General features: G+C 42.6%; 1 protein-coding gene across 2 annotated transcripts in view; it reads right to left on the reverse strand.

The window, feature by feature from the left end:
* CILK1 (ciliogenesis associated kinase 1) overlaps window positions 1-27691 on the reverse strand; it is a 67306-nt gene that overhangs the window by 9749 nt on the left and 29866 nt on the right. For both annotated transcript variants that reach the window (XM_073626665.1, XM_073626664.1), the window contains exons 8-11: window positions 24778-24945; window positions 18754-19059; window positions 7786-7979; window positions 3736-3878 (exon numbers count right to left, since the gene is read on the reverse strand). In XM_073626665.1, coding sequence (XP_073482766.1) covers window positions 3736-3878; window positions 7786-7979; window positions 18754-19059; window positions 24778-24945 — 811 coding nt within the window. The remainder of the gene's footprint in view (window positions 1-3735; window positions 3879-7785; window positions 7980-18753; window positions 19060-24777; window positions 24946-27691) is intronic.

Below are 27691 nucleotides of genomic sequence, written 5' to 3' on the forward strand. Positions count from 1 at the left end.
TATATAAGCATATACAGCAAGTACATGGGTAAATGCATCTGACACAAAAACACAAGGATATACACTTTCAGCAGCCATTTTAAGAAGATTCAGTAAAGGCAAACACCAGCACAAGGAATGTAGAGGGAGGTGAGACATGACAGCCTCACCTCTCTCTCTCCCCATTCTTCGTGCTGCTGCTTGCCTCAGACAAGTGCTGGGAGACAGAGATAGGCACTATAAAGCAACCATTTCCTTTCTAGCTACAGTGTCAAGCAACAGTGGGCCAAGCTGTGGGGGGGGGGGGGTTGGGTCGCCCTGCTAAAGTTTTAGCTGTAGCTAGCATCTTAGGGCACCTAGGAAGATGACACAAAATACCCCAATGTATTCTGTCCCATCACTAACCAAATAATGTAAAAAATAGTGATAATTCTTCCTTAAAGAAGATACAAAAAAAAAAAATCACACAGATTAAAGTGGTTCTAAAGGATACCCCCCCAAAAAAAATGGTATACTTACTTGCTCTGTGTAATGGTATTGCAAAGAGCAGCCCCTGTCCTCCTCTTCTGTGGTCCCCTGCTAGTGCTCCCTGCTCCTTCTCTTCTGTGTCTGCCTCAATAACAAGTCGTAAGGGCAATACTGCTTACCAAACTGCACAGTAGGGAAGATTTACTAAAACTGGTGTACTCAGAATCTGGTGCAACTGTGTTTGATAGCCAATCAGCTTTTAACTTCAGCTTTTTCAATTAACTTCAGCTTTTTCAATTAAACCTGGAAGCTTATTGGTTTCTATGCAGAGCTGCACCAGATTTTGCAACATGCAGCTTTAGTTCATAAAGCCCAGTGTGTTTTAACCACTTGCCAACTAGCCGCCGTACTTATACTGCGACAGGTCGGCTCTCCTGCGCGAACCAATGTACCTGTACGCCAGTCCATGCATGTGAGATTGTGGGCGCGCAATTGCTGTATACAGAAGCAGAACGGGGATCTGCCATTGTAAACAAGGGAGACATCTCAGATCTTCTGTTCCCATTGATCGGGAAAAGCTATCCCTGTCATGTCCCAGGCAGCCCATCCCCCCTACAGTTAGAACACGCAGAGGGAATACATTTAACCCCTTGATCACCCCCCTAGTGTTAACCCCTTCCCTGCCAGTGTCATTTATACATTGATCAGTGCATTTTTAAAGCACTGATCAATGTAATAATGTCACTGGTCCCCAAAAAGTGTCATTTGGGGTCAGATTTGTCCACCGCATAATCGCGGTCCCACAAAATCGCAGAACGCTGCCAATACCAGTAAAAACAATGGAAAAAAACCCAAAAAAACCCTAAATCTATCCCATAGGTTTGTAGATGCGCAAACCAATCAATATATGCCTATATAGACATTCACCCTTCCTAGCTGTCCATTTTTTAAAGTAGTGTGGTTGTGCAGGGCTCCACCCACACAGCTGCATCATTCATACACAGAGCTCTGTGTATGAATGAACTATAAATCCTGACAGCCTTAGCGGCTGCAGGCTTGTAGTTCTCAATCAACTACCACGGCACTGTGGAGCACTGTAGTAGTTCATTGAATCTTCCTGTCAGCGAGTATCAGCTTACCTGTACGGGATGCAGGGGTAAGCAGATACACTGACAGTGTGCATGAGATCTGCATGGCATCAGCGATCTCCTGATCGCTGGTGCAAAGCTTGACAGGCTCCTAATCCAAAAAATAACAAATGCACATTTTTTTACCTGTGCATTTATTATTTTTTGTACAAAGGTGAACTTATCTTTTAAGCTACAGGGGGATCTTAGTCTGCACAGGTAATTTTGATAACAAGGTCAACTTAGCCCTTGTGGGTCAACAGCAGGAGAGGCAGTTCACGCTATGACAAAATACTCTGCAAAAGGATATAACTTTAAAGCAGAATGCACAGCCTAAATTTGAAAAGAAACAGTTTTGGTGAAACAGCTAGAGCTTGAAATGCGGCTGGTGGGATCTCCCCCACATCTAGGGATGGCGGAGGGCAAGCTAAGCCCTCATGATCAGGGGGAGCCCTCATGATCAGGGAGAGCAACAAGTTGCACTAAGGCCTGGTTCACATATATGCCAATAGGATGCATACATAACATGTGAACCGGGATCGGCTTGCAATGGAGCCACTTCACACATGCAATGGAGCCACTTCACACATGTCCGGGGCGGCCATGGACCATTTTTAAAAAGGGTCCTGTGCGATATTAAGACAGGTTCAGGTGTGAATTCAAGTCAAAATTTGCACCTGAACAGGTAAACAAAACTGCATCCAGACATGTGTAAAACTAGCTGTAACAAACCCAACCGGGACAGGGGCTTTTGGAGAAGACCAGGGGCTAGCCTTCTACCCACTGATTATGGCCCATGGAGGAGACCAGGGATTTTGTCGGCTTCTCCCAGTGAGAGCATGGAAAAGAGCTCAGTTGAGCCTCTGACCACGTGGAGAAAACAGATCATTTTCTAATGGACAACAACATGATGAATGCTGAGAGTGAGGCTTGGATTATTTCTCTGAATACAGACAATAAAGCTTCCCTTCGGGAGTGGATGGAAAGGTGTAATATTTATCTTGTACAGGTTAATGGTCAAATATGGTGGCCCTCCTGCAGACTGGGTTAGAGAAGCTCCTCCACTTAAGACAGAAATAATTATCAACAGCCTCCCACAAGAAATCTATGACAATAAATTAAATTCAACTTTTTCAGACTGCTGGAACATTGTATGAGTTTTGTCTTATGATGACTTGTCTAATTGACAAATTACACAAGTGAAAGCTGGTTAATGAGATTTGGACAGCCCTGGGTCTTCTTTCTGGTGAACTGATGCCAAACTGTCTGGGTGGGCACTAACCTGAGTCACTTGGCTTGTCTAGATGACTAGTTGTTAATTAGCTTACTGTTAATTAGATTACTGTAGGTTCCTTAGATGTGCTGATATTTCTGTTTACAGTTTGCATAGTTTAGGATAATGTGATCAAGCGCTTGCCTGATTTTATATGATATATATTCTGTGTGAGTTTACAATAAAATCAGTTCCAGTTTGCACCTAAACTAGTGTCGTCTATAGTTCTTGGGTGCAATTCTCACCTACAATACCTGGTTCCAGAGTGGAGGAAGCTGTATCTTGGCTGAGGTACCCAGACTGGTCCATCATATTTGGTGGCAGCAGTGGGACAGTGGGATGCTTCCTGCAGTCTGGGACACCCAAGCCACCAACGGGATCTGAGTTCCGGTTAGCAGAAGAGGAGAGGTACAGATACCAGCCGCCATGGAAGAGAAATTCTCCATCATGAAGAAGGAGCTATTACGCATGCTCCGAAGTCCTGCCTTCCATGCTGGTCCCAGCAGCGCGGCTGCCCTTCTTAGATATATACCATAGGGTTCTACACTGCTGGCTGGGTGAAAAGTGCTGATAGGATACTGGTCAGCTACAGGTTAGCTGCACCTGCAATAAATGTTTATTGACCACAGAAGCTTCTCAAACTAATGTCAAAAGCACGCTGTGCCTGACCAATGAGGTCCTGAAACTCATTTCAGTTATCACTTATACAGAAATCACAAAGCCCTCCCTACATATCTTTTTATTTTTTGAATATCTTTTTACATTCTGGATTTTATAAATTTGAAACAAAGACAAAAGGTTATTCTTCTGCTAAACCCAAGTATGTTAAATAGCACTGGTCTCCATAAACAAAAAATAAACATCAAAATGAATGAATACGAAACTTACCTGGCAAATATCTGGTGTGTTTCAAATAATGCTGTTTTGCAGACAATCTCCTGGATGCTGTACTGTCCTGTCTAGAGAATGAGGATTGCACAGGTCTAGGTATATCACGGTCTTCCCGCTTCAAGTCCAAAATGCGTTCAAAGCTGCATTTGGCAAATATTGAAACAATTAGCAGCTAAGCAAGTGCAGAATTCCTTTACCCCCTGCTAAAATGTTATAAATCGTGCCGATTCAAAGAAAATTAACATACAATAAAAGCAAAAAAAAAAAAAAAAAAAAAAAAAAACACCTTCACAAATATATAAAACTTGTTTTTTTTTTTCCATTAATAGGCTTTAAACAAAAAAAAAAAAACACACACATCCAGTTTTAGATCCCTTTCACACTAGAGGCGTTTCTCAGGTGCTACAGCGCTAAAAATAGCGATTGCAAAAAGCCTCAGCCGCAAACCTCACACTGGGGAGCTGCACTGGCAGGGCATCACAAAAAATCCTGCCAGCAGCTTCTTTGCAGCGGTGGAGCGGTGAACCGCTTCTGCCCATTTAAAACAATGGGGCAGCGCCGCCATACCGCCGGCAGCGTTTTGCAGGCGGATTTAACCCTTTTTCTTCCGCTAGCGGGGGTTAAAACCGCCCCGCTAGCAGCCGAATAGTGCTGCTAAAACGACGGTAAAGCGGCGCTAAAAATAGCGCCGCTTTACCGCCGACGCCTGGGAGACTCAGTGTGAAAGGGGTCTTAAGCTGTGTTAAAGTGATCTCTAGGCAAAAATTAAACTATCGTCTTTGCATGTTTAAAAACCGTCAACACCCTTCCATGTTATGTTAATGTTTTATTGCACCTGCTACTATATACTAATTACCTGTTGATTCTGTCAGTTTAGGTGCCGACAACTCAATATCGATTGCATGCAAATTGATATTGCCTTAGTGCTGTTGGCAACTGATACTTTGCATGCTAACTATTCATACTTCCTCTGATGCCTTGTAATATCAGAGGAGGCTCCAACTGAACTACCTTTGCATCACCCCTAAAGCTTTTCTCTTCATTGTTGATGCTTCCTCCGATGCATTGTAATACTGGAAGTTTAAATTGTACTAACTTTGTACCTCCTCTAGAGCATTTCCCCTCCATCCTATTATTAATGCTTCTTCTGGTGCATTGGCATACTAGAGGCAGTTCCTACTGTACAACCTTTGAACTGCACCTACAGCTTTAAAAAGTTGCTAGGCAGTAATGCAAAGTCATTGCAGTAGCTAGTTTACCTTGCCTCTGATGGCTAAAAGAGGAAGTGGAAGCTTGTAAAAAATGTGAAGCCTATGAATATTAAAGTATTTACATATTCTGAACAGACAGCAAAGGTACATTAAAGCAAGCCGGTAGCTATAGGCACTGTGGAGATATTCATCTTCAAACAGAGGCACTAAAAACTCTGTTTGCCGTTACTTTCTATTGTATCAGAATATTGGCAGCCTGCCAACCCTCTAATGTAAACATACAGCAGGTGATTCTAAGATGAAAGAAACTAAGGCTCTGTCCACAATACTGTGTTGTGTTAACTAGGGTTGTCCCGATACCGATACTAGTATCGGTATCGGCACTGATACCAAGCATTTGCCCGAGTACTTGTACTCAGGCAAATGCTCCCGATACTTCACCCGATACCTGTACAGTCAGGGGTGATCGGTGAGTGGGGGAGTTACAAGCCCCCCCCCCCCCTTCAGCTGCTTTAGTGAAATCTATACAGCGGTGATCTGTGCTTGTAACTCCCCCTCACACGATCACCGCTGACTGTCACCGCATCCTCCTCCAGTCCCCCTCCGTTCTGCTGTCCCACTCCTTTCTTCCTCCGTGTCCCCCGCCATTCTGCTGTCCCCCTCCTTTCTTCCTCCGTGTCCCCCCCGCCGTTCTGCTGTCCCCCTCCTTTCTTTCTCCATGTCCCCCGCCGTTCTGCTGCTGTCCCCCGCCAGTTTTCCTCCGTGTCCCCCTCCGTTCTGCTGTCCCTCTCCATGTCATCCTCCTTCCTTTGATGTATGAACTGATGTCTCAGTTTATGAATGGAGAGGAGCCGCTGTCTTCTCTCCATTCCTTTTCAGTGCAGCTGAGGCTACAGAGAAAGGAACTGGGGAATATCTATCCTCGGTCTCTTTCTCTGTCTCAAGGGGGAGATTTCAGGGGTCTATTAAGACCCCTGATATCTCACAAAGCCCCCCAACAGGGCTGATTAAAAAAAAAAAAGTATTGCAATAAATAATAATAAAAAAAAATTATTGTAAAAAATAATAAAAAATTTAAATAAAAAACACAGACACCATCCACCCCTCCCTCCCTAAAAAAAAGAAAAAAAAAAGCAAGCATTGTAAAAAAAAAACAAAAAAAATTGTAAAAAACCCCCAAAAAACACTGTCACGTGACATAAAAAAAAAAAAAAAAAGTATCGGTATCGGTGAGTACTTGAAAAAAAGAATCGGTACTTGTACTCGGTCTTAAAAAAGTGGTATCAGGACAACCCTAGTGTTAACGTGCATGTTCCCATGTGCGTTACTGCAACGTGAGGTGCTGCATCCTTCCTACAATGGTGCCATTCATTCTGAATGCCACCCCAATGCTCCTCTCCAACAGAGGTACACTGCACACAAAGTATGTGCTGCAGTGTGCTGCATTTTTAAAAAAAGGTGCACGTCTGACTTCTGGGCTGCCCAGAGGCATGCCAGCCCATTTATTTTGAATAAGCTGCCAAGGCAGTGCACATAAAACGTGAGAAAATGTCTATGCTTTAAGTGCACTAAACCACAGCAGTTATTTGTGAACCTAGCTTAAAAGCTGACTTTAGTCTTTATAGCTCTTTGTAACTTATGCCCCGTACACAGGATCGGAAATTCGGCCAGCAAAAGACCGATGAGAGCTTTTGGTTGGAAAATGCGACCATGTGCATGCTCCATCAGACTTATGCTGGTGGAATTCCAGCTAGCAAAAGATTGAGAGCATGTTCTCAATTTTTCGGTCTGAAAAAGTTCCGATCGGAAATGGCGATCGTCTGTACCAATTCCGACGCGCAAAAATCCTACGCATGCTCGGAAGCATTGAACTTCATTTTCTCGGCTCATCTTAGTGTTGTACGTCACCGCATTCTTGACGGTCGAAAGTTCAGCGAACTTGTGTGTGACCATGTGTATGCAGGCCAAGCTTGAGCGGAATGCCTTCGGAAAAACCATCCAAGATTTCTCCAACGGAAATTCCGCTCGTGTGTACGCAGCATCATTCTTAAATATCACAACAGAGGTCAGGAAAGGCATTCCTTAAAGCTCTTTTACTGCTTGATAATAATATGCAAACACATTCTTGACCATAGTTTGAGCACATGGATACTTTAAGGTCGCTTTCACACTGATTCAAGCAGAAAACGCACCACAACTGCCCCATGTAATAGAAATCTATGGCAAGGTGCAGGTACAGGCATACCCCACTTTTAAGTACACAATGGGGTTTATTTACTAAAGCTGGAAAGTGTAAAATCAGGCTCACTGCTGCATAGAAACCAATGAGCTTCTAACCACAGCTTGTTCAATTAAGCTTTGGTAATAAAACCTGGAAGCTCATTGGTTTCTATGCAGAAGTGAGCCTGGTTTTGCACTTTCCAGCTTTAGTAAATAAACCTCATTGTGTACTTAAAAGTGGGATATGCTTGTAATTCACACAGAACCCATGGGTACGCTGCACTGCACACGCGGTGTGGGGAAACCACAAAGCATCATTTTGAATGCAACCGAAATGGCAAAGACTTTAATATTAACTCAACATATGTACTTCGCTTAAGAAAAAAAAAAAAAAAAAAAAAAAAAAAAAAACACACTATACTTTCCCTTTTAAAGGTGTAAATTTTAAATCCCACCTTTCAGAAATAGTGTAATATGTCTGCATTTAGAATAACAAAAAAAATAAATAAAAAATAAATAAATAAAATGGTACATGGATTCCTCTCAGCAGAAATAGCATATAACTGGATTCTGTCCTCTGTGCCAATTTTTAAATAACAAGAAGACTTCAATTTACCTACAAAGATCATCCTCACTTGGTCTGCGTTTTTCATTCTTTAATTGCGTTTTAGTGACTGAAGAATGCACATCGAGATCTTCCAAGTCATCCAACTCATCAGATACCTTAAGTGTTTTTGTAATATGTCCCCATCGCCTCCTATTCTTTGCATTAAAATCTGTATTATTTATCTCTGTATTGGTGGTGACTTTCTGAAAATAAAAATGGCATTTTATTTTGATATTTTCAGCTACAACTCCTAAACAGGGACGAATTTATATTTAGATATACTGTAGACCCATAAGACATTTGGTTTCTATAAATTTTCTTGCTGCTATCAGACTTTACAGCTTCAACATGTTTATTATACTGTTAATGCTTCATCTTTGCCAGCTAGGTTTTTTTAAAAGTACATGCAAATGAGCATAGCCTTCTGTAAAAACCTATACAGAGAAGCCGTTATTCTTAAGACATGCTGTATGGTGCAGAAGTGATGGAACCACATCAACCAGATTTCACTTTGAATCCATTTCAAACTATTGAAAAAACGTACCCTAAAACTATGTTTAAAAAAAAAAAAAAAAAAAAAAAATTATATTATAATAATATATATATATATATGCAGCCACGCATCAGGACAATGTCTCACTGCCTGTGATTAGCGCAGTGCCGATTTCCTGGCGGGCTATGCACTTGGGCTGTGTGAACACGCTGGAGCTCATCCTTATTCCTTTGACCTTATGATTCTCATTTGCTCTGACATGCACTGTGAGCTGTAAGGTCTTATATAGACAGGTGTATGGCTTTCCTAATAAAGTCCAATCAGTATAATCAAACATAGCTAGACTCAAATGAAGGTGTAGAACCATCTAAAGGATAATCAGAAGAAATGGACAGCACCTGAGTTAAATATACGAGTGTCACAGCAAAGGGTCTGAATACTTAGGACCATGTGATATTTCAGTTTTTCTTTATTTAATAAATCTGAAAAAATGTCAACAATTCTGTGTTTTTCTGTCAATATGGTGTTGTGTGTGCATTAATGAGAAACAAAAAATGAACCTAAATGATTTTAGCAAATAGCTGCAATATAACAAAGAGTGAAATATTTAAGGGGGTCTGAATACTTTCCGTCCCCACTGTATAATATATATATATTTTTTTTTTATTATATACACACACACACACACACACACACACACACATACATACATACACAGTGTCCCCTCAAAATAACTCAACACACAGCCATTAATGTCTAAACCCCTGGCAAAAAAAAGTGAGTACACCCCTAAGTGAAAACGTCCAATTGGGCCCAAAGTGTCAATATTCTGTGGCCACCATTATTTTCCAGCACTGGTTTAACCCTTTTGGGCATGGAGTTCACCAGAGCTTCACAGGGTGCCACTGGAGTCCTCTTCCACTCCTACATGACGACATCACGCATCTGGTGGATGTTAGAGACCTTGCGCTCCTCCACCTTCCGTTTGACGATGCCCCAGAGATGCTCAATAGGGTTTAGGTCTGGAGACATGCTTGACCAGTCCATCACCTTTACCCTCAGCCTCTTTAGCAAGGCAGTGGTTATCTTGGAGGTGTTTTTGGGGTTGTTATGTTGGAATACTGCCCTGTGGGCCCAGTCTCCGAATGGAGGGTATCATGGTCTGTTCAGTATGTCACACTACATGATGGCATTCATGGTTCCCTCAATGAACTGTAGCACCCCAGTGCCGTCAGCACTCATGCAGCCCCAGACCATGACACTCCCACCACCATGCTTGACTGTAGGCAAGACGCACTTGTCTTTGTACTCCTCACCTGGTTCCTGCGACACACACACTTGACACCATATGAACCAAATACGTGTATCTTGGTCTCATCAGACCACAGGATATGGTTCCAGTAATCCATGTCCTTATAGTCTGCTTGTCTTCCGCAAATTGTTTGCGGGCTTTCTTGTGCATCATCTTTAGAAAAGGCTTCCTTCTGGGACGACAGCCATGCAGACCAATTTGATGCAGTGTGCAGCGTATGGTCTGAGCACTGACAGGCTGACCCCCCCCCACCCCTTCAACCTCTGCAGCAATGCTGTCAGCACTCATACGTCTATTTCCCAAAGACAACCTCTGAATAGGACGCTGAGCACATTCACTCAACTTCTTTGGTCGACCACGGCGAAGCCTGTTCTGAGTGGAACACGTCCTTTCAAAACTCTGTATGGTCTTGGCCACCGTGCTGCAGCTCAGTTTCAGGGTCTTGGCAATCTTCTTATAACGAAAATAAAAGTGTAGCGCTATATACTATACAGACATATAAATCAAAAAACCCCAACCCATAAGTGCATACAAACAGTAAGTAAAAACCTTATCACACCTTGTATGACCATAAATATGGATTGCACAATAAAGTAACACTGTGTTATTCAGCAAAACAGTTAGGGTGAAACAGTAAATGATAAATCTTAATTGACAAATATAAACAATAACTTATGTTTGAAAAACCGTGAAGGTTCAGCAAATCTAACACCTAAATTTATACAAAGAAAAGTCCTGAAACGTAACAGTCCACAATATAAGTTTGTAGAAAAATTATGAAAAAAAAGAAACCACCACCAAAAGTCTATGGAGGTTGCACGCTGAAAGTGGTGGAACTGTAACTCCCAAGTTCACAAGTAGATAAAATTCACCAAATCTGGCAGGTAAGTAGACAATGAAGGAACCACAAGTGAACAGAGGGTCTAGAGTGGTGCTGGGGCCATCACCGGAGACATCAAGAGGCTTACCGGAACTTAATGACTTGAAAGAACATACGTCATACAAGTCAAAAAGGCTTATTGACCAACCGGTCTGGACAATGTGTCTTGTCAAATGTCGTCAGCATACAGTAGGAAGGGGGGTATCAGCACAACTTCCACATTCATAGGCAATGTTATCTCTTGCCTTGAGTCTATAGGTGTGTTAGCTGCTATCTTAGTGTTTTTTTCTGGTTTTAGCGCAGCGCTATACTGATCTCCCTATTGTTTCTATTGGCAATCTTCTTATAGCCTAGGCCATTTTTATGCAGAGCTACAATTCTTTTTTTCAGATCCTCAGAGAGTTCTTTGCCATGAGGTGCCATGTTGAACTTCCAGTGATCAGTATGAGAGAGTGAGAGCGATAACACCAAAATTTAAACACACCTCCTCCCTATTCACACCTGAGACCTTGTAACACTAACGAGTCACATGACACCGGGGAGGCAAAATGGCTAATTGGGCCCAATTTGGACATTTTCACTTAGGGGTGTACTCACTTTTGTTGCCAGTGGTTTAGACATTAATGGCGTGTTGAGTTATTTTGAGGGGACAGCAAATTTACACTGTTATACGAGCTGTACACTCACTACTTTACATTGTAGCAAGTGTAATTTCTTTAGTGTTAACACATGAAAAGATATAACAGGATTTTTTCCTCATACTTACCGGTAAAATCCTTTTCTTGAAGTACACCACAGGACACAGAGCAACTATAATAATGACTATATGGGTTATACACTGGTGGATGGACACTGGCAGATAGTCAAACAGAAAGTCCTCCCCTATATAACCCCTCCTACACAGGAAGGACCTCAGTTTTGTAGCAAAGCAATGAATATCCCAAAAAAAGATTGGAGGGACCCTTGTGTCTCGTGATCTACTCCAAGAAAAGGATTTTACAGGTATGACGAAAAAAATCCTATTTTCTTTATCGTACATCACGGGACATGGAGCAACCATAATAATGACTATATGGGATGTCCTAAAGCAATGCACTCGAGGGGAGGGAGACACAAACACAGAAACTGCCACCTGAGGAGGACTCCATCTGCCGCCAAAAACATACTGCGGCCAAAGCAGTATCCTCCCTGTCTTTGGTATCTATCTGGTAAAATACTGTGAATGTATGCACAAAAGACCATGTAATGGCCTTAAATCCAGAGAAACTCACACCTGATGGCAGATGGTCCAAGATGCCCCCACACACCTGGTAGAGAGCGTTTTTACCAAAAAAAGGGGTGGGGGAGCTTGCCCTTTCAGGCCATAGGCTAGAATAATTAACTGGCAAATCCAATGAAAATAGTTAACGTGGATGCCTGCTGCCCATCCTGGGCTCTACTGGCAGCACAAACCAGAATTCCTGACCTGTAATGACAAATCAAGTAATTCTGACCTGCCAGAACTACCTCCAGAGTATGCAGTGATCTAACTCCTGCCAACTGAGGATCAGGAAAGAAGGCAAGACGTTGTCTTGATTCAAGTGAAAACTAGACACCATTCTAGGCAAAAAATGGATGAGGACGCAACAACACCTTATCATGATGTAAGACCAAGAACAGCTCCTTGCATGAAAGAGCTGCCAACTGTGCTGACACTCCACTTAGTGAAGTGATAGCCACCAAAGAAACCACCTTCCAAGATAAAGGACCAACAGAATCCCCTGATTGGTTCAAAAAGTGGCCTCCGCAAGGGCAGTCAAGATCAAATTCAAGTCCCAAGGACACAAGAATGGCCTGACAGGCGGGACTATGTATGTTACACACGGTATTAAGTATGAATCAAGGAGTTATGGGGACGAATTCGGACCCTTAACGGTACTTAAGGCCAAATCTCCTTTCCCCTACCAATTAAAGAAAGAAAAATAAAATTCTCCCACTCACATATTTCTGCGGGTGCCACTTCCTGGCTTCACCCCAGGCAAAAAAATATTTCCAAGTCCTGAAATTGAAGTTCCTCAAAGCTGGCTTTCAGGGGCTCAACAGTCCTGAGATACAGGACTCAAGACCATTAGGTCTCGCTGGACTGGGAGTGTTCAAGAAGCGACCCCAGCAAGACTCCCTATGTTGGTGTACCAAGCCCTCCTGGGCTAATTCGGCTAACACTATTATCAGTGTTACTACCTACCAGGTTATTCGCAAAAAAGATGTGGCATAAGTCTAAACAAACAGAGGGAAGCATCAAATAAAGGGAGAACTGGTTCCTAAGGATAGAACCTACAACTGGTTTGTACCATAATCAAGAGCAAGGCGTACTGGACAAAAGCTCCAAGATATTTATGGGTAGTATATTCTCCTGTGGAGACTAAGTCCACTAAACTGTAGCCACCCTCAAACCAAATGGTGAAACTGGCATCAGTGGTTATTATCTTCCAATACCTAAAAAGGAAGAATTCAACCTTTCTAGAGTCCGAACCATCAACCACCAATCTTTAGCTGTGCAACGCCCCAGAAACAGAGCCCTCCGGCAATCCAATGCCTGGATCTTCAAGTTCCAGACAGAGAGTCAGTCTCTCTCTCTACAGTGGGGACGGAGAAAGCATTCAGACCCCCTTAAATTTTTCACGCTTTGTTATATTGCAGTCATTTGCTAAAATCATTTAAGTTCATTTTTTTCCTCATTAATGTACACACAGCACCCCATATTAACAGAAAAACACAGACTTGAGATTTTTGCAGATTTATTAAAAAAGAAAAACTGAAATATCACATGGTCCTAAGTATTCAGACCCTTTGCTGTGACACTCATATTTAACTAGGTGCTGTCCATTTCTTCTGATCATTCTTGAGATGGTTCTACACCTTCATTTGAGTCCAGCTGTGTTTGATTATACCGATTGGACTTGATTAGGAAAGCCACACACCTGTATATATAAGACCTTACAGCTCACAGTGCATGGCAGAGCAAATGAGAATCAGGAGGTCAAAGGAACTGCCTGAAGAGACAGAATTGTGGCAAGGCACAGATCTGGCCAAGGTTACAAAAAAAAATTCTGCTGCACTTAAGGTTCCTAAGAGCACAGTGCATGCCATAATCCTTAAATGGAAGACGTTTGGGACGACCAGAACCCTTCCTAGAGCTGGCCGTCCGGCCAAACTAAGCTATCGGGGGAGAAGAGCCTTGGTGAGAGAGGTAAAGAAGAACCCAAAGATCACTGTGGCTGAGCTCCAGAGATGCAGTCGGGAGAAAGTTAACCATCACTGCAGGGCTTTATGGCAGAGTGGCCCGACGGAAGCCTCTCCTCAGTGCAAGACACATGAAAGCCTGCATGGAGTTTGCTAAAAAACACCTGAAGGACTCCAAGATGGTGAGAAATAAGATTCTTTGGTCTGATGAGACCAAGATAGAACTTTTTGGCCTTTAATTCTAAGCGGTATGTGTGGAGAAAACCAGGCACTGTTCATCACCTGTCCAATACAGTCCTAACAGTGAAGCATGGCGGTGGCAGCATTATGCTGTGGGGGCGTTTTTCAGCTGCAGGGACAGGAAGACTGGTTGCAATCGAGGGAAAGATGAATGTGGCCAAGTACAGGGATATCCTGTACGAAAACCTTCTCCAGAGTGCTCAGGACCTCAGACTGGGCCGAAGGTTTACCTTCCAACAAGACAATGACCCTAAGCACACAGCTAAAATAACGAAGGAGTGGCTTCACAACAACTCCGTGACTGTTCCTGAATGGCCCAGCCAGAGCCCTGACTTAAAACCAATTGAGCATCTCTGGAGAGACCTAAAAAAGGCTGTCCGCCAACGTTTACTAGAACTGGAGAGGATCTGCAAAGAGGAATGGCAGAGGATCCCCAAATCCAGGTGTGAAAAACTTGTTGCATCTTTCCCAAAAAGACTCATGGCTGTATTAGATCAAAAGGGTGCTTCTACTAAATACTGAGCAAAGGGTCTGAATACTTAGGACCATGTGATATTTCAGTTTTTCTTTTTTAATAAATCTGCAAAAATGTCAACAATTCTGTGTTTTTCTGTCAATATGGGGTGCTGTGTGTACATTAATGAGGAAAAAAAAATGAACTTCAATGATTTTAGCAAATGGCTGCAATATAACAAAGAGTGAAACATTTCAGGGGATCTGAATACTTTCCATCCCTACTGTGTATATATATATATATAGTTTAATGTAAATAAGCCCATATATATGCAGTTTAATGCAACTAAGCACATATGTATTCAGTTCATATGAAAACATGGCAGCCTGCAATTAAGCAGTATGAATTTATGGAGGCATGCGTTTATGAAAGCATGTAGGTATGTGCTTATGGAAATCTGCGTTTAGGCAAAACACGAAAGCACATGACCATGCAAACACTTACTTATGCAATACGTGTCCATGAAGACATGCATTTACGGAATAAGCAAGCATACGTTTATGAAACGTGTTTACTCAACATATATTAAGCAACACGTATTTATGCAAACATGTGTCTATGCACCATGTGTTTATGCAAACATGCATCCACGCAAACACGTACATCTATGCAACACGCATACACACTTATGCCCACAAGTCTATACAAACATATGCTTATAAAAACCTGCGTCTTACTGAACACGCGTCCACGCAAATGCGCCGCCATGGCCAGCCTTGGGGGGCTGCATGCTGGGCGCCGCCCACTTTTTAGGGGCGGGGGTCACGGGCCCTCTGCAAACATGTGCCTATGCAAGCACGCGTCTATGCAAACATGTGCCTATGCAAGTAAGCAAGCATTATGAAACACGTATACTATGCTGCACCTGCTCAACTGCACCTGGTCCATACTAGTTATAGTCAGGATTAGCCAAGTACAATGGAAACCAATGCAGCCTCTATGCTGCTTCAACAACCTAAGGCCTCTTCGACACCGTTGCGACCCGTCCTGTGACTTGGGACTGCAAGGTCGCCTGACAAGTCGTGCCCCATGATTTCCAATGAGTACCCTTCACATCTGTGCGTCTTCAACTCGCAGCGACTTCAAAGCAACCCCTGCATTACCCCAGTCCGACCTTGAGACAACTTGAGGTCCATAGACCTCAAGATTACATAGGCACTGCTTCACGTCGCTGAAAAATCGCATCAAAGTTGCGGCAAAAATCGTACAACTTTCAAGTTGCACAAGTGTGAAAAGGAGCCCAAAACTAAGCTCCCACAGACCCAATGCATGCTATTCTGGAGGCACAACTCCTTCAAGTGCACCGATGCCCATGTTTTTCCAAACATGTGCTTATGCCACATGAATGTATGCAACATCTAAGCAAAATGTGTTTATTCAAACAAGCGTTTAGGCAACAAGCTTGCAAGCATGTATACTATGCTACACCTGCCCAACTGCACTTGGCTCCATACTAGTTTCTACTAGTTTAGCACATGTGATGTCATGCAGCCTTTTTCTGCTTCAGATCAGCCTAAAAGTAAGCTCCCGCAGACCAAATGCACATTATTCTGAAGTTTGTAAGTATGCACCTGTTCTACTGCACCAGGCCCCATACTATTTTTGGGCCAAATGCACAGTATTCTGGAGACACAACACTTTAAAGTGCACTGCTAGGTGTGTATCGACTTACAGTTGTACAGGCCACCCTGAATAAGCAGTAAGTATGTAGTAATCATGACTTGTCTGGCCACACACTTCTCCCATAGTAAGTACTCACACTTCACTAGTATCCATGGGCTGCTGTTATGTCTGAAGAGGCCAGCTGAATCTGCTGAGCACATGGCCGCTCCTCCACTTCCTGCCTATATAGAAATAGGCCCCTGCGCCCTCTAGTGGTGGGAGGAGAAATGGCAGCCCATACTCCTCTAAGAAGTACACAGAGCATGTTTTAAATAGCACACTGCCCCTAGGGCCACTGAGAGAACACCAGACAGTCAGATCTTTATAAGGAGAAACTGCAAACAAATTCAGACTTACCATTCCTGCTGCAGGACTCTGAACATAACAGGAGCCCAATCTTCACCCATCACGGCCAGCTTTGTCAAAAAAGACTTTCAGGGACTGGGTCCCCCTTACTGTGGGGTCCACTCCCCTGGATCTGTATAGCACCCTGCAGGAAAGCACCTTGGTCAGAACAAACACTGCACAGGGTTCCATTACGCAGGGTCCAGCGCCATAAGGCTGCATTACAGGCAAACCTCGAGGAATCTTCTCTCCTTCCTATGAGGCTTGGGTACCATCCATTTTGGCTGATAGCTCTTTCTAACGGATCGGAATGAAGTCCATTAATCTAAATAGAACCGTCCAGACCAGTGTTAGTTTAGTCGACTAAATGAATACTATTTTACTCGACTAAAATACACTAAAACAAACGGAGATTACTAAAATACGAAAACTAAAAGCCATTTTAGTCCTAACACTAAAATGAGACTAAAACTAAAAAGCCATTTTAGTCAAAAGACTATGTCTAAAATTAAATTGCAATTACTGAAATGTACTGGAGATTTTAGTCTACTAAAACATAGGACATTTTAGTCGACTAAAATGTACTAGAGATTTAGTCGACTAAAACAATTGCAGAAGACTAAAATGGGACTAAAACTAAAATGCCATTTTAGTCCTAAGACTAAAATTAACACTGGTCCAGACCTCCAAGTATGCTCCAAGAGCACTTGTATCACATCAGTGACCATTCCACCTCACAGACACTGGCGAATAAACTGAGGCCCTTCCTGTGTAGGAGGGGTTATATAGGGGAGGACTTCCTGTTTGACTATCTGCCAGTGTCCATCCACCAGTAGGTGGCGTATAACTCATAGTCATTATTATGGTTGCTCTGTGTCCCGTGATGTACGATAAAGAAAAAATATTTACAAAAATGTGAGGAGTGTACTCACTTTTGTGAGATAATGTGTTATATATATATATATATATATATATATATATATATATATATACACACACACACACACACACACACACACACACACACACACACATATACACACACACACACATACACACATACATACATACATACATATATATATATTTAGTGTCTTTCAACAAATAGTTATTAAAAGAGCATGCCTGTGGCTGAAGCCATTATCTTGGTATCGTTTTTTTACAGCTGGCGATTGGCTGTCTTGTAAAAGCTATGCAACCACCCAGTCATTTTTATGGTACCCAGTAGGGATGCCACCACCCATGGAGAAACAGGAGAGACTAGGACCGCAGTAAACAGCTGGGATCTTGGCCCCTCACAAAGAGGAGGGGGAGGAACATGCTTTTCCAATCTCCTCTGAGACAAATGAAGCCAGAAGTCACAATTATTTTGTCATCTTCAGTTTCAGAGCTGTCATTCCCTGGTTGTTACAGCCAAGGAAGGCATCTGATCAAGCATGCTCTATGCTTGATCAGCTGATTTGGTCGACAGGGGAGACACGGTGTTCTGCCGAGAAAGTTCCCCTCGGCGGATAAGGACGTCTCTGTACTGCCCAGGCGCAGCGCTTGCGCAGTACGAGCTGCTGGAAATAGCTGAAGCTGAATAGCTGTAAGTCAGCTGTACACGGCTCCTGTATTAGGGCCCCTCGCTACGCTCGCCACGCTTCGGGTACGGCCTCGCTTCGCTCTGCACTTTTTTATTCTACCTCTATGTCCACTTGGTTGGTGGGGCTTGAACCTGGACACAGGGCGCAAGCGCTGTGTACAGCTGATTCAGGGTTTTCAGCTTCGGCTATTTTCGGCGGCACCGTAGTCGTTCGTACTGCGCAAGTGCTGCGCCTGCGCAGTACAGGGGGTCCTTATATATTATATATATCTATATCAAAGTACCGCCACACTGCAGAAGTCCAGATTTACATTTCATTGTCAATCTCCTAATGCAGCATTCGGAGCCTGTGTATGTACTTTGTACATGTGACTGAGGTAGAGCAGAAGATGACAGAGGGATAAGACTTGTATATTGTTATCGAATAGTAAATAACTGCCAGGCTGATGCCAGTGAGGGCAAGCATACAGATGAACTAGGTTTATTACGGCAAGGAAATTAATAAAACAGAAGATTAGGTCTATATTCAAAGCTATGCAACCTTATGAATCACTTTATATTTAAAATTTGACTATTTATGTTACTACTGCTTACTAAAAATGATTGTGTGTTCAATATAGATGAGCAACATTGGCCTTGGAAAAAAAAAAAAAAAAAACAGGATCTGCATCCTATGGGTAACATTTTAATTTGCCCCAGTTGTCGAGAAAACCTTGTTACTTACAAATGAAGGTTGGTTGCTTCTTGCTGGTAGCAGTGGGTGGATGATGGAGCCTCTTTCTTGGGAACTTTCTAAAGAATCTGTTGTGGATGTACTCATTTTAACAGGATGTCCATTTGACTGGCTTTGCTGGAGGGCTCGGGTTGAGAGTCTAGTATTAAATTTTGGAGGAGGCTGAGCAGGTGGTACAGGTTTGATATGTAATGGAATTGGCTTCTCCAGGATGTCCTTCTGTGGTTTTGTTAACTCTTGAATTCTTTGAGGTGTTCCAAGAGCTTGACCCACTTGAAAATATGGATGCCTGAGAGCCTACCATTGAAAAAACATACCAATGAATTTATATAATGTAAAATGCATAATAAAAGCCACGCATATTTTATAGGTGTAGTTCAAACAGGCATGAATAAGTATGCATGACGTTAGCCTTGAATACACTCTTTACAATTAAATTTTAACACATAACAAAAACAGCTTGATGATAAAGTGATTGTAAATGCTCATTTTTTAAAAACTACAAACATGTTCTACTTACCTGCTCTGTGTAATGGTTTTGCACAGAGCACCCCGAACCTCCTTTTGCAGGTTCTCCTCTGCTATTTGCTTTCAATTTCTGAGAACTACATGTCCCATGGTACACTGCTGCCTGCAAGCAGTAATTTCTGTGCTGACTTCACCTCCTGAAACTCCTGCTGGCAGCACCTCTGGCCTCCAGGACTTTTCTCACAGCACGGCCAAAGTTTTCACACTCAGCTCCGAGACACAGCGGGAGATGCCCGCAGACTGTGTAATCCAGGCACAGGCACTGACTACAGTGAGGCTGTGATTATGGGCACGGCGAGACAGCATTATGGGCACGGCGAGACAGCATTATGGGCACGGCGAGACAGCATTGTGGGCACGGCGAGACAGCATTGTGGGCACGGCGAGACAGCATTGTGGGCACGGCGAGGCTGCAATTATGGGCACGGCGAGGCTGCAATTATGGGCACGGCGAGGCTGCAATTATGGGTACGGTGAGGCTGCAATTATGGGCACGGTAAGGCTGAGATTATGGGCGTTTATGACGTGTGAAGTCCTAGCCATGTCCCGCTATGTCCGGCTTCAGCCGTTGCCATAACAACGGCGCTAAATGTAGTTGGATCTGTATGTGCGTTATAAATAATCGAAATTAGTCGATTAAAAAAAAAAAAAAAATTAAAAAAAAAAAAATCGATTAATCGAACACGAAAATTTTAATCAGTAACAGCCCTACTTACTACTGTTACTTATGTTTTATATGCGGACTGCATTTTTTCACCTTGTTCCTTTCAATAAAATAAGATTGAACTAAATGCACCGTCTCACTCTGTTCTGCACATGCTCAGTTGCTATTTTAGGCACTGTGCTTAAAGTGGAGCTCCACCCAAAAGGGGAAGCTCCGCTTATTTGCCTCTTCCCCCCCTCTGCTGCCACATTTGGCACCTTTCGGGGGGGGGGGGGGTTGAGCAGGTAGAGGCCGATCTGCTGACAGCGTTAATATTAAGGGGGAAGAAAACAACAGGAATGACACAAAAGATGTGTGGAAGGGCCCCAAATTTTGGAGGAAGAAAATAAAAGCAGAAGGAGAGGTGATAAGACAAACTCTGCTAGAAATATACATACAGTAAAACCTTGGACTGAGAGCATAATTAGTTCCGGAAGCATGCTTGTAATCCAAACCACGTGTATATCAAAGCAAATTTCCCCATAAGAAATAATGGAAACTTCAGTTTATAGTCTATATATAAAAAGATTATAGCAATGTGACCAGGTTGTGTAACCATAAAATGTCCATCCACAAATGGAAGCCTCCACAAGGGGATTAGAAGAAAAATCCAGCAGCAGCTACAGAGTATAAAAGAGAAAGATGGTCTATGCCAGGGGTCTCCAAACTTTTTAAACAAAGGGGCAGTTGATTGTCCTTCAGTCTTTACGGGGAGGCCGGACTGTGGCCAGTGGGACTGGACAGTTTTCTTCGTATCAGTGGAAGTAAACATGCAAAGGGCCGCAGTTTGGAGACCACTTGCCGCTTTATCCCAGATGCCTGCATACTTAGATGTGCCTCTTTTAATCATCAACCATGTGAGTTGCTAAATGTTGTACCCTCATTAAATGTAACCATATTACTACACTTAAAGGCGCCTCTTTTTTCTTTTATACTCAGCTGTGTCTACTCTTATATCAAGACAACGCTTGTATATCAAGTCAACATTGATCAAGAAATTTTGCTTGGCTTGCAAAATGCTTTCAAACCAAGTTACTCTCAAACCAAGGTTTTACTGTATTTTAATTGAAGAAAGTGACATATAGCTTTTGAGACTAAGGAGAGGGAGAGATATTCCAATAAGGAAGTAACTCCTCTGGACTGCAATAAAATGGCAGCCTCCAGAAAGAAGAAACAGGAGCGCTGTGGAGGCAATTTACAGCATACACCATTTTTTTAAAGCAATAATTATTAATGTGGAATGTATGTTCTTTTGTTAAAGAATATTAATTATTATCAAACTGTTATGGTTAAAGTTCTGCTTGAGGCTTTACTGCTCCTTCTAATGCTCTGTACACACGGTCGGATTTTCCGATGGAAAATGTGTGAAAGGACCTTGTTGTCGGAAATTCCGACCGTGTGTGGGCTCCATCACACATTTTCCATTGGAATTTCCGACACACAAAGTTTGAGAGCTTGCTATAAAATTTTTCGACAACAAAATCCATTGTCGGAAATTCCGATCATGTGTACACAAATCCGACGCACAAAGTGCCACGCATGCTCAGAATAAATTAAGAGACAAAAGCTATTGGCTACTACCCCGTTTATAGTCCCGACGTTCGTGTTTTACGTCACCGCGTTCAGAACAATCAGATTTTCCGACAACTTTGTGTGACCGTGTGTATGCAAGACAAGTTTGAGCCAACATCCGTCGGAAAAAAAATCCTAGGATTTTGTTGTCGGAATGTTCAATCAATGTCCGACCGTGTGTACGGGGCATTACAATGCAAGTCTAAGTTGCCTTGTTAAACACAAATGATTTTTTCTATGTGGCCAACATCTTATTTCAGGAGCTGTTAAAATGTATGCAAATCTCAACAATTAACTTTTTAGTTGCTCCTTTTTTGGTTTGTTAAATTTACAGTTTTTTTGTGCAAAAAAATACCTGTCAATTTTACCTAAAACCTTGTGAGTTGATAACTTCCTCTTCTCTCTTCCCAAGAACAAGAAGTGCTTATTGAGATGAAGAGGGGTCTGTGTTCTTTGTAATGCATCATAAATTAAGTTGGCAAGGCTTGCAACACAAGCTTTGGAATTCAGAGACAAAATATAATGTCTTGTCAAGTCAAGGAGGAGGAAGGGGTACACTATTTCTGCCACAGCAACAGTTATTTTTCTGTACTTTCAGCATGTTTAAAAGGGATAAAATATAGCATAATGTGAATGTATTGTAGAGAAGTATAAAATATAAAAAATAAAGTTATTTTTAATTTTGCTTTGATATACGCTTCAAAGGGAAACTGGGGGCAAAATAAAAAATTACATATATGTTGCAGTCCGTCAACAGCATTGTACTCTGTAATCTGTGTTGGGCGAGTTTGAACAAGTTGGGAGCAGCCATTAGGGATGCACTTCTAGTATTTTGCCCATTCTGTTTAGCAAGGAGACAGTCAGGACTTTTCAGGTACGCAATGGGAAAGGGGCAACAATAGCCACTTCGCCCAGGTCGCCGTCATATGAGGTTGGGGACTTGAAGTGGCGATATCTGAATGAAGCCTGCAGCTGCAGGCCTCATCCATTTATCTTTGTTTTCAGCAGGCGATTCCCTGCACAGTAAAAACAATCATGGTGGCTGTTTTGCCGCTTGATTGCTTTTACAAGCCCTCCAGTGCTTGTCCGGTCTTACCCGTGCGATCAGCGAGCCAGAGAATGAACCCGCCAGGGGTGGAAGTTTACCATAGACCTGACCATGTGCCAGATAGTCCCCGGCCATCTCTATGACCCTCTGAGGACAGAAGCGACGTCACTTCTGGCGCCGGCAGATGTAAACACTGCCGTTTTTTTTCCATTTTTTTGGAAAGCCTGAGATTGATTTTTTTTTTTTTTTTTTGATTTTAGGCTTTCCAGTATAGAGGAGAGATCTGGGGATTTATAGACCCCAGATCTCTCCATAAAGAGGACCTGTCATGCCCTATTCCTATTACAAAGGATGTTTACATTCCTTGTAATAGGAATAAAAGTGATCAAAAAGTAAAAAATTAAAAAGGGAAAGTGTAAAAATAAAATAATAAAAAAAAAAATTAAAAGCTCCCCCGTCCCTGTGTGTTCGCACGCAGAAGCGAACGCATACGTAGGTCGCACCCGCATGTGTAAACGACATTCAAACCACACACAGGTAGCGCCGCAAACATTGGCGTAAGAACAATATTTCTAGACCTCCACTGTAACTCTAAACTGGTAACCTGTAAAAAATGTTCAAGCGTAGCCTATATATTTTTAAATAAAGAAGTGTGGCGCCATTCCACAAGTGTGCGCAATTTTAAAGCATGACATTTTAGGTATCTATTTACCTGGCGTAACATCATCTTTCACATTATACAAAAAAATTTGGGGTAAATATTGTGTTTTTTTTTTTTTTTTTAATTCATGAAAGTGTTTTTTTCCCCAAAATATTGCTGCGCAAATACCATGTGACATAAAAAGTTGCAACAACCCCCCTTTCATTCTCTAGGGTCTCTGCTAAAAAATATATATAATGTTTGGGGGACCTGAGTAATTTTATAGCAAAAAAAAAAAAAAATGATGATTTCTACATGTAGGAGAGAAGTGTCAGAATTGGCTTGGGAGGCAAGTGTTTAAAATCTGAACAGCGCTTTAAAATGGGCTAAGCGGTAAAGGAAAGCATGGGAGAGTTTGGGGAAAAAGTGCAGAAAGGTGAACTATCCCTTTAAGGAGTCAGGCAGAGATTGTACTAGTGTACCTTTCATACCTAATCTACAGATCTTTACACTTAACACAACAACACAAATATGGAAGAGCAAGCATTTAAAATACAATATGTTGCTTTAAAAATAACTGAAACATTTACTGAAATAAAATATAAAAAAACATCCAAAATTGGATGTTTTTATATATGTACAAGTACACAAATACGCACAACCATGTTTTTTATTTATTTTACACACAATTTAACTTTATTCTGAATTTTGCTGTTCTACTTTAATAGCCATTTTAGAATAAAAGAGGTTTATCAATAGTAGTGTTGTAAGGATAATAAGTCAAAATTCCCCTTCAACACTAAACAGACTTTATCTCAAATACATTCAGTCGGAAGTTCTGGGGCTTTTATTCTTATTCTTCCTTCACTACTTCGTGAACCACAGACTTCGAACAAGCATGGGCCATGAGAAAAAAAATGGTCCAATTATGTTATCATTATTTCCACAATGTAACATTTTCTGCACAATTTATTGCAATTTTAGCTATATTGGAGGGCTCCATAGGGCTGTGTATTGCTTAATTTTAACCTTTAGGGTGGTCTGTAGGATGACATAAAGACTGGGAAGGAGCCACAGCATGGATATGAAGGCAATCGCCAGATTACATGACATGAAGACGCAGGCATTCCACACCCCCAGAAGCGTGGGATGCTGAAACTTCTGGAGGGGGCTGTAGCTCTGCAAGAGAGCAAAGATCAGCTGTAATATTATTAGTACTGGAAAGTATTATAAATGTACTTTAAAAGGCTGCTTAGATTTCACCTTAATGCTGTGCTGCAATACCACATTTCATTAGCAATAAGTGCATGTCAGCTCTATGATTATCAGCCCCTGTCCCAAGAAAACCCAGACACTTGAAATTGGGGAGGAAAAGAACAATCTTGGAAGACGATCCAGGAAAGGCAGCAATTTCTCAGCTTTCTTGAAATTCCCGTTAAGCATATTTAAAACCTCAATTCTCAATTCCATTAATAACCTAATTTTACTCAAGTTAGCTAGTCTAACGTGACTTACAGTACCCACCTTGCTAGCTGTTGGCCGTTTCTTAGGGTCCCACTGAAGCATATCTCGCATGATCTGGATTCCTTCACTACTTGCATTAGGAATTAATGATTTTAGGTTATTAGGAACACACTGGGGCCAATGAAAATTCATTGCAGTGGCAAGCTGGTAGCCTTCAGGCCAGTCAGTCTGAGTAAGAGAATGATAGCATTAGAATATCAAAGTAATAGAATGATAAAATAATACAAGAGAATATTAAAGTAAACCTTTATGAACCTTAATGGGTGTACAGGCTACAGCACCACAATAAATGCACTGCGCCTATATTTGGATGCTCTAATATATCTGAGTGCCCTAGATTCCAAAGTGCTGTAACATGCACATTTTTCCATGTCCTGACAGTGTCAAGCGCTCATCTGCCTCCTCTTATCACTTGCATGCTCCCTTAGGCCCGAGAGTATCATAAGTGGTTCTTCTGCCTAAGGCTGGGTTCACACCTCCGACGGATGCGGCTCGCAGCCAGGGTACGGTGCGTCCCTGCTCTCCGTTTCAGGGACGGATCAGGACCGAATTTTTGCATGAATTCGGCCCTGAAACGGAGCTAAAGGCACACAGCGTTCCTGTGCAAGCCGCTCTGCAGCCGCAACTGAGATATGTGAACCTGCTCCATAGAGAGCCAGTCACAATCTCCTGTCATGCGAATTGGATGTGGAGAAACCACATCCAATTCGCAAATTTGCATAGGTGTGAACCCAAACTAAAGGGTGGGAGTGCTCTTGATACCAGAATGTGGTGAAATGTGCATGTTAGAGAAACCTAGTATTTAGGGGCCCCTGTTATGCAGGAAAGGGAATGAGAAAGTAAATACAGGAGCCAAAAGGTCCCAGCACTACAGCGCTGTAGCCTGCTCCCTACTTTTGGGGCACTGTTTTACTTAAAGTAATACCTTATTTGAAAAATTAGGTCCTGATAGATCACTTCATTCTGGCCCCATTTGCACTTATGGCTAAGTAAAACATTTAAAATAAGAGCCCACATTGTTTAAAATCCTGTAATGTGCAGTCTCATCCTGCTCTGCACAGAATCATGTGTCTTGTATTCTCACCACTGTGCCTAAATATGTCACTAGAGGCCAACTTGCCAACAGCCTAAAGATTTACTGCTTCAGAGTAAGGAAAGAATAAACAGGAATCACACAAACAGTGCTGAAGAAGGACTCTTAGGAAGATTAAGGATTAGAGAGATTAGGGAGAGAGAAAAGAAAAGCAGGAGAGGCGACAGGACAAACTTTGATGCCAGGGAGACACAAAAAAAAAAAAGGAGTAAAACTTGCAAGGATAGCGTCTTGTCTTCCTGCTATTATCTCCTTTTAGCTGCAGGACTGAGACGAGCAATATCAGCTATCCTCTCTAGCTGAGCCACATTTTAAATTGCAGAAAGTAAATATAATTTGAGACTAAAGCAAGCCACAGATTATGCAATTTTCTTTCCTTCAACCATGGGTTGAAGGAAAGAAAATTGGTCGGTTTTCCCATCAACACAGTCAGTGTTGATGGGGAAATCTCTCTCGCTGCGGTATTGTATTCTGACAGCTGCCGTTATCCCCGCTGTCAGAATATAATGATCACTGCTGGTGACCATAGCTGCCGGCATTGAAAGCACAAGAAAAACCCAACAGGCTAGTTGTACTGAAATCGATCAACAGACAGACTTCAGTACAACCAAACTGCATATAGATAGATGTTCGGCCAGTTCTTGCTGAACTGGCTGAATTCTGATGTGTCTATGGCCAGCCTAAGGAGAGGGGGAGATTTTTCAGTAAGGAAGTGACTTCTTTGGGCTTCAACAAAATGGCAGTCTCCAGCAAGAGAAACAGTAGAAATGCTGGAGGCAATTTTGGTAGCATAAATAATAATGTGGAATGTATGTTCTTTTGTTAACCACTTCCCGCCCAGCCTATAGTGGATTGACGTCCGGGAAGTGGTTCCGTTATCCTGACTGGGCGTCATATGACGTCCAGCAGGATAACATGCCACCGCGCGCCCACTGGGGCGCGCATCGCGGCGATCTGTGGAGCGGTGTGTCAGCCTGACACACCGCTCCACCGATCTTGGTAAAGAGCCTCCAGCGGAGGCTCTTTACCACGTGATCAGCCGTGTCCAATCACAGCTGATCACGATGTCAATAGGTAGAAACGTTGATCGGCTTTTCCTCACTCGCGTTTGACAGACGTGAGTAGAGGAGAGCCGATCGGCGGCTCTCCTGACAGGGGGGGGTCTGCGCTGATTGTTTATCAGCACAGCCCCCCCTCAGAGGACCACCAGGGATCGCCACTAGGACCACCAGGGAAGGGGCAACATGTGGATGGCCAGGTATGTACCCCATGGCCATCCACATGTGCCCAGTCAGTGCCCAATCTGTGCCAATCAGTGCCCACAAATGGGCAGATTGGCACCCTAATATTGCCTAGATGCCCTGCAATGCCTTAGGAGCATCATTGCCACCAGTGTCATCAGTGCCACCCATCAGTGTCCATCGGTGCCACCTGTCAGTGCCCATCTGTGCCACCCATAAGTACCCATCAGTGCCACCCATAAGTACCCATCAGTGCCACCTACGAGTGCCCAGTGTTGCCTATGAGTGCCCATCAGTGCCGCATACCAGTGCCACCTCATCGGTGCCCATCAGTGCCGTCGTATCAGTGCCCGTCAGTGCAGCCATATCAGTGCCCATCATTGAAGAAGAAAACGTACTTATTTACAAAAATTTTTAACAGAAACAAAGAAAAACTAGTTTTTTTTTCAAAATTTTTGGTCTTTTTTTATTTGTTGCGCAAAAAATAAGAACGGCAGAGGTGATCAAATACCACCAAAAGAAAGCTCTATTTGTGGGAACAAAATGATAAAAAAAATAGTTTGAGTACAGTGTAGCACGA

Source organism: Aquarana catesbeiana, linkage group LG04, assembly GCF_042186555.1.
Source record: "Aquarana catesbeiana isolate 2022-GZ linkage group LG04, ASM4218655v1, whole genome shotgun sequence".
NCBI lineage: Eukaryota > Metazoa > Chordata > Amphibia > Anura > Ranidae > Aquarana > Aquarana catesbeiana.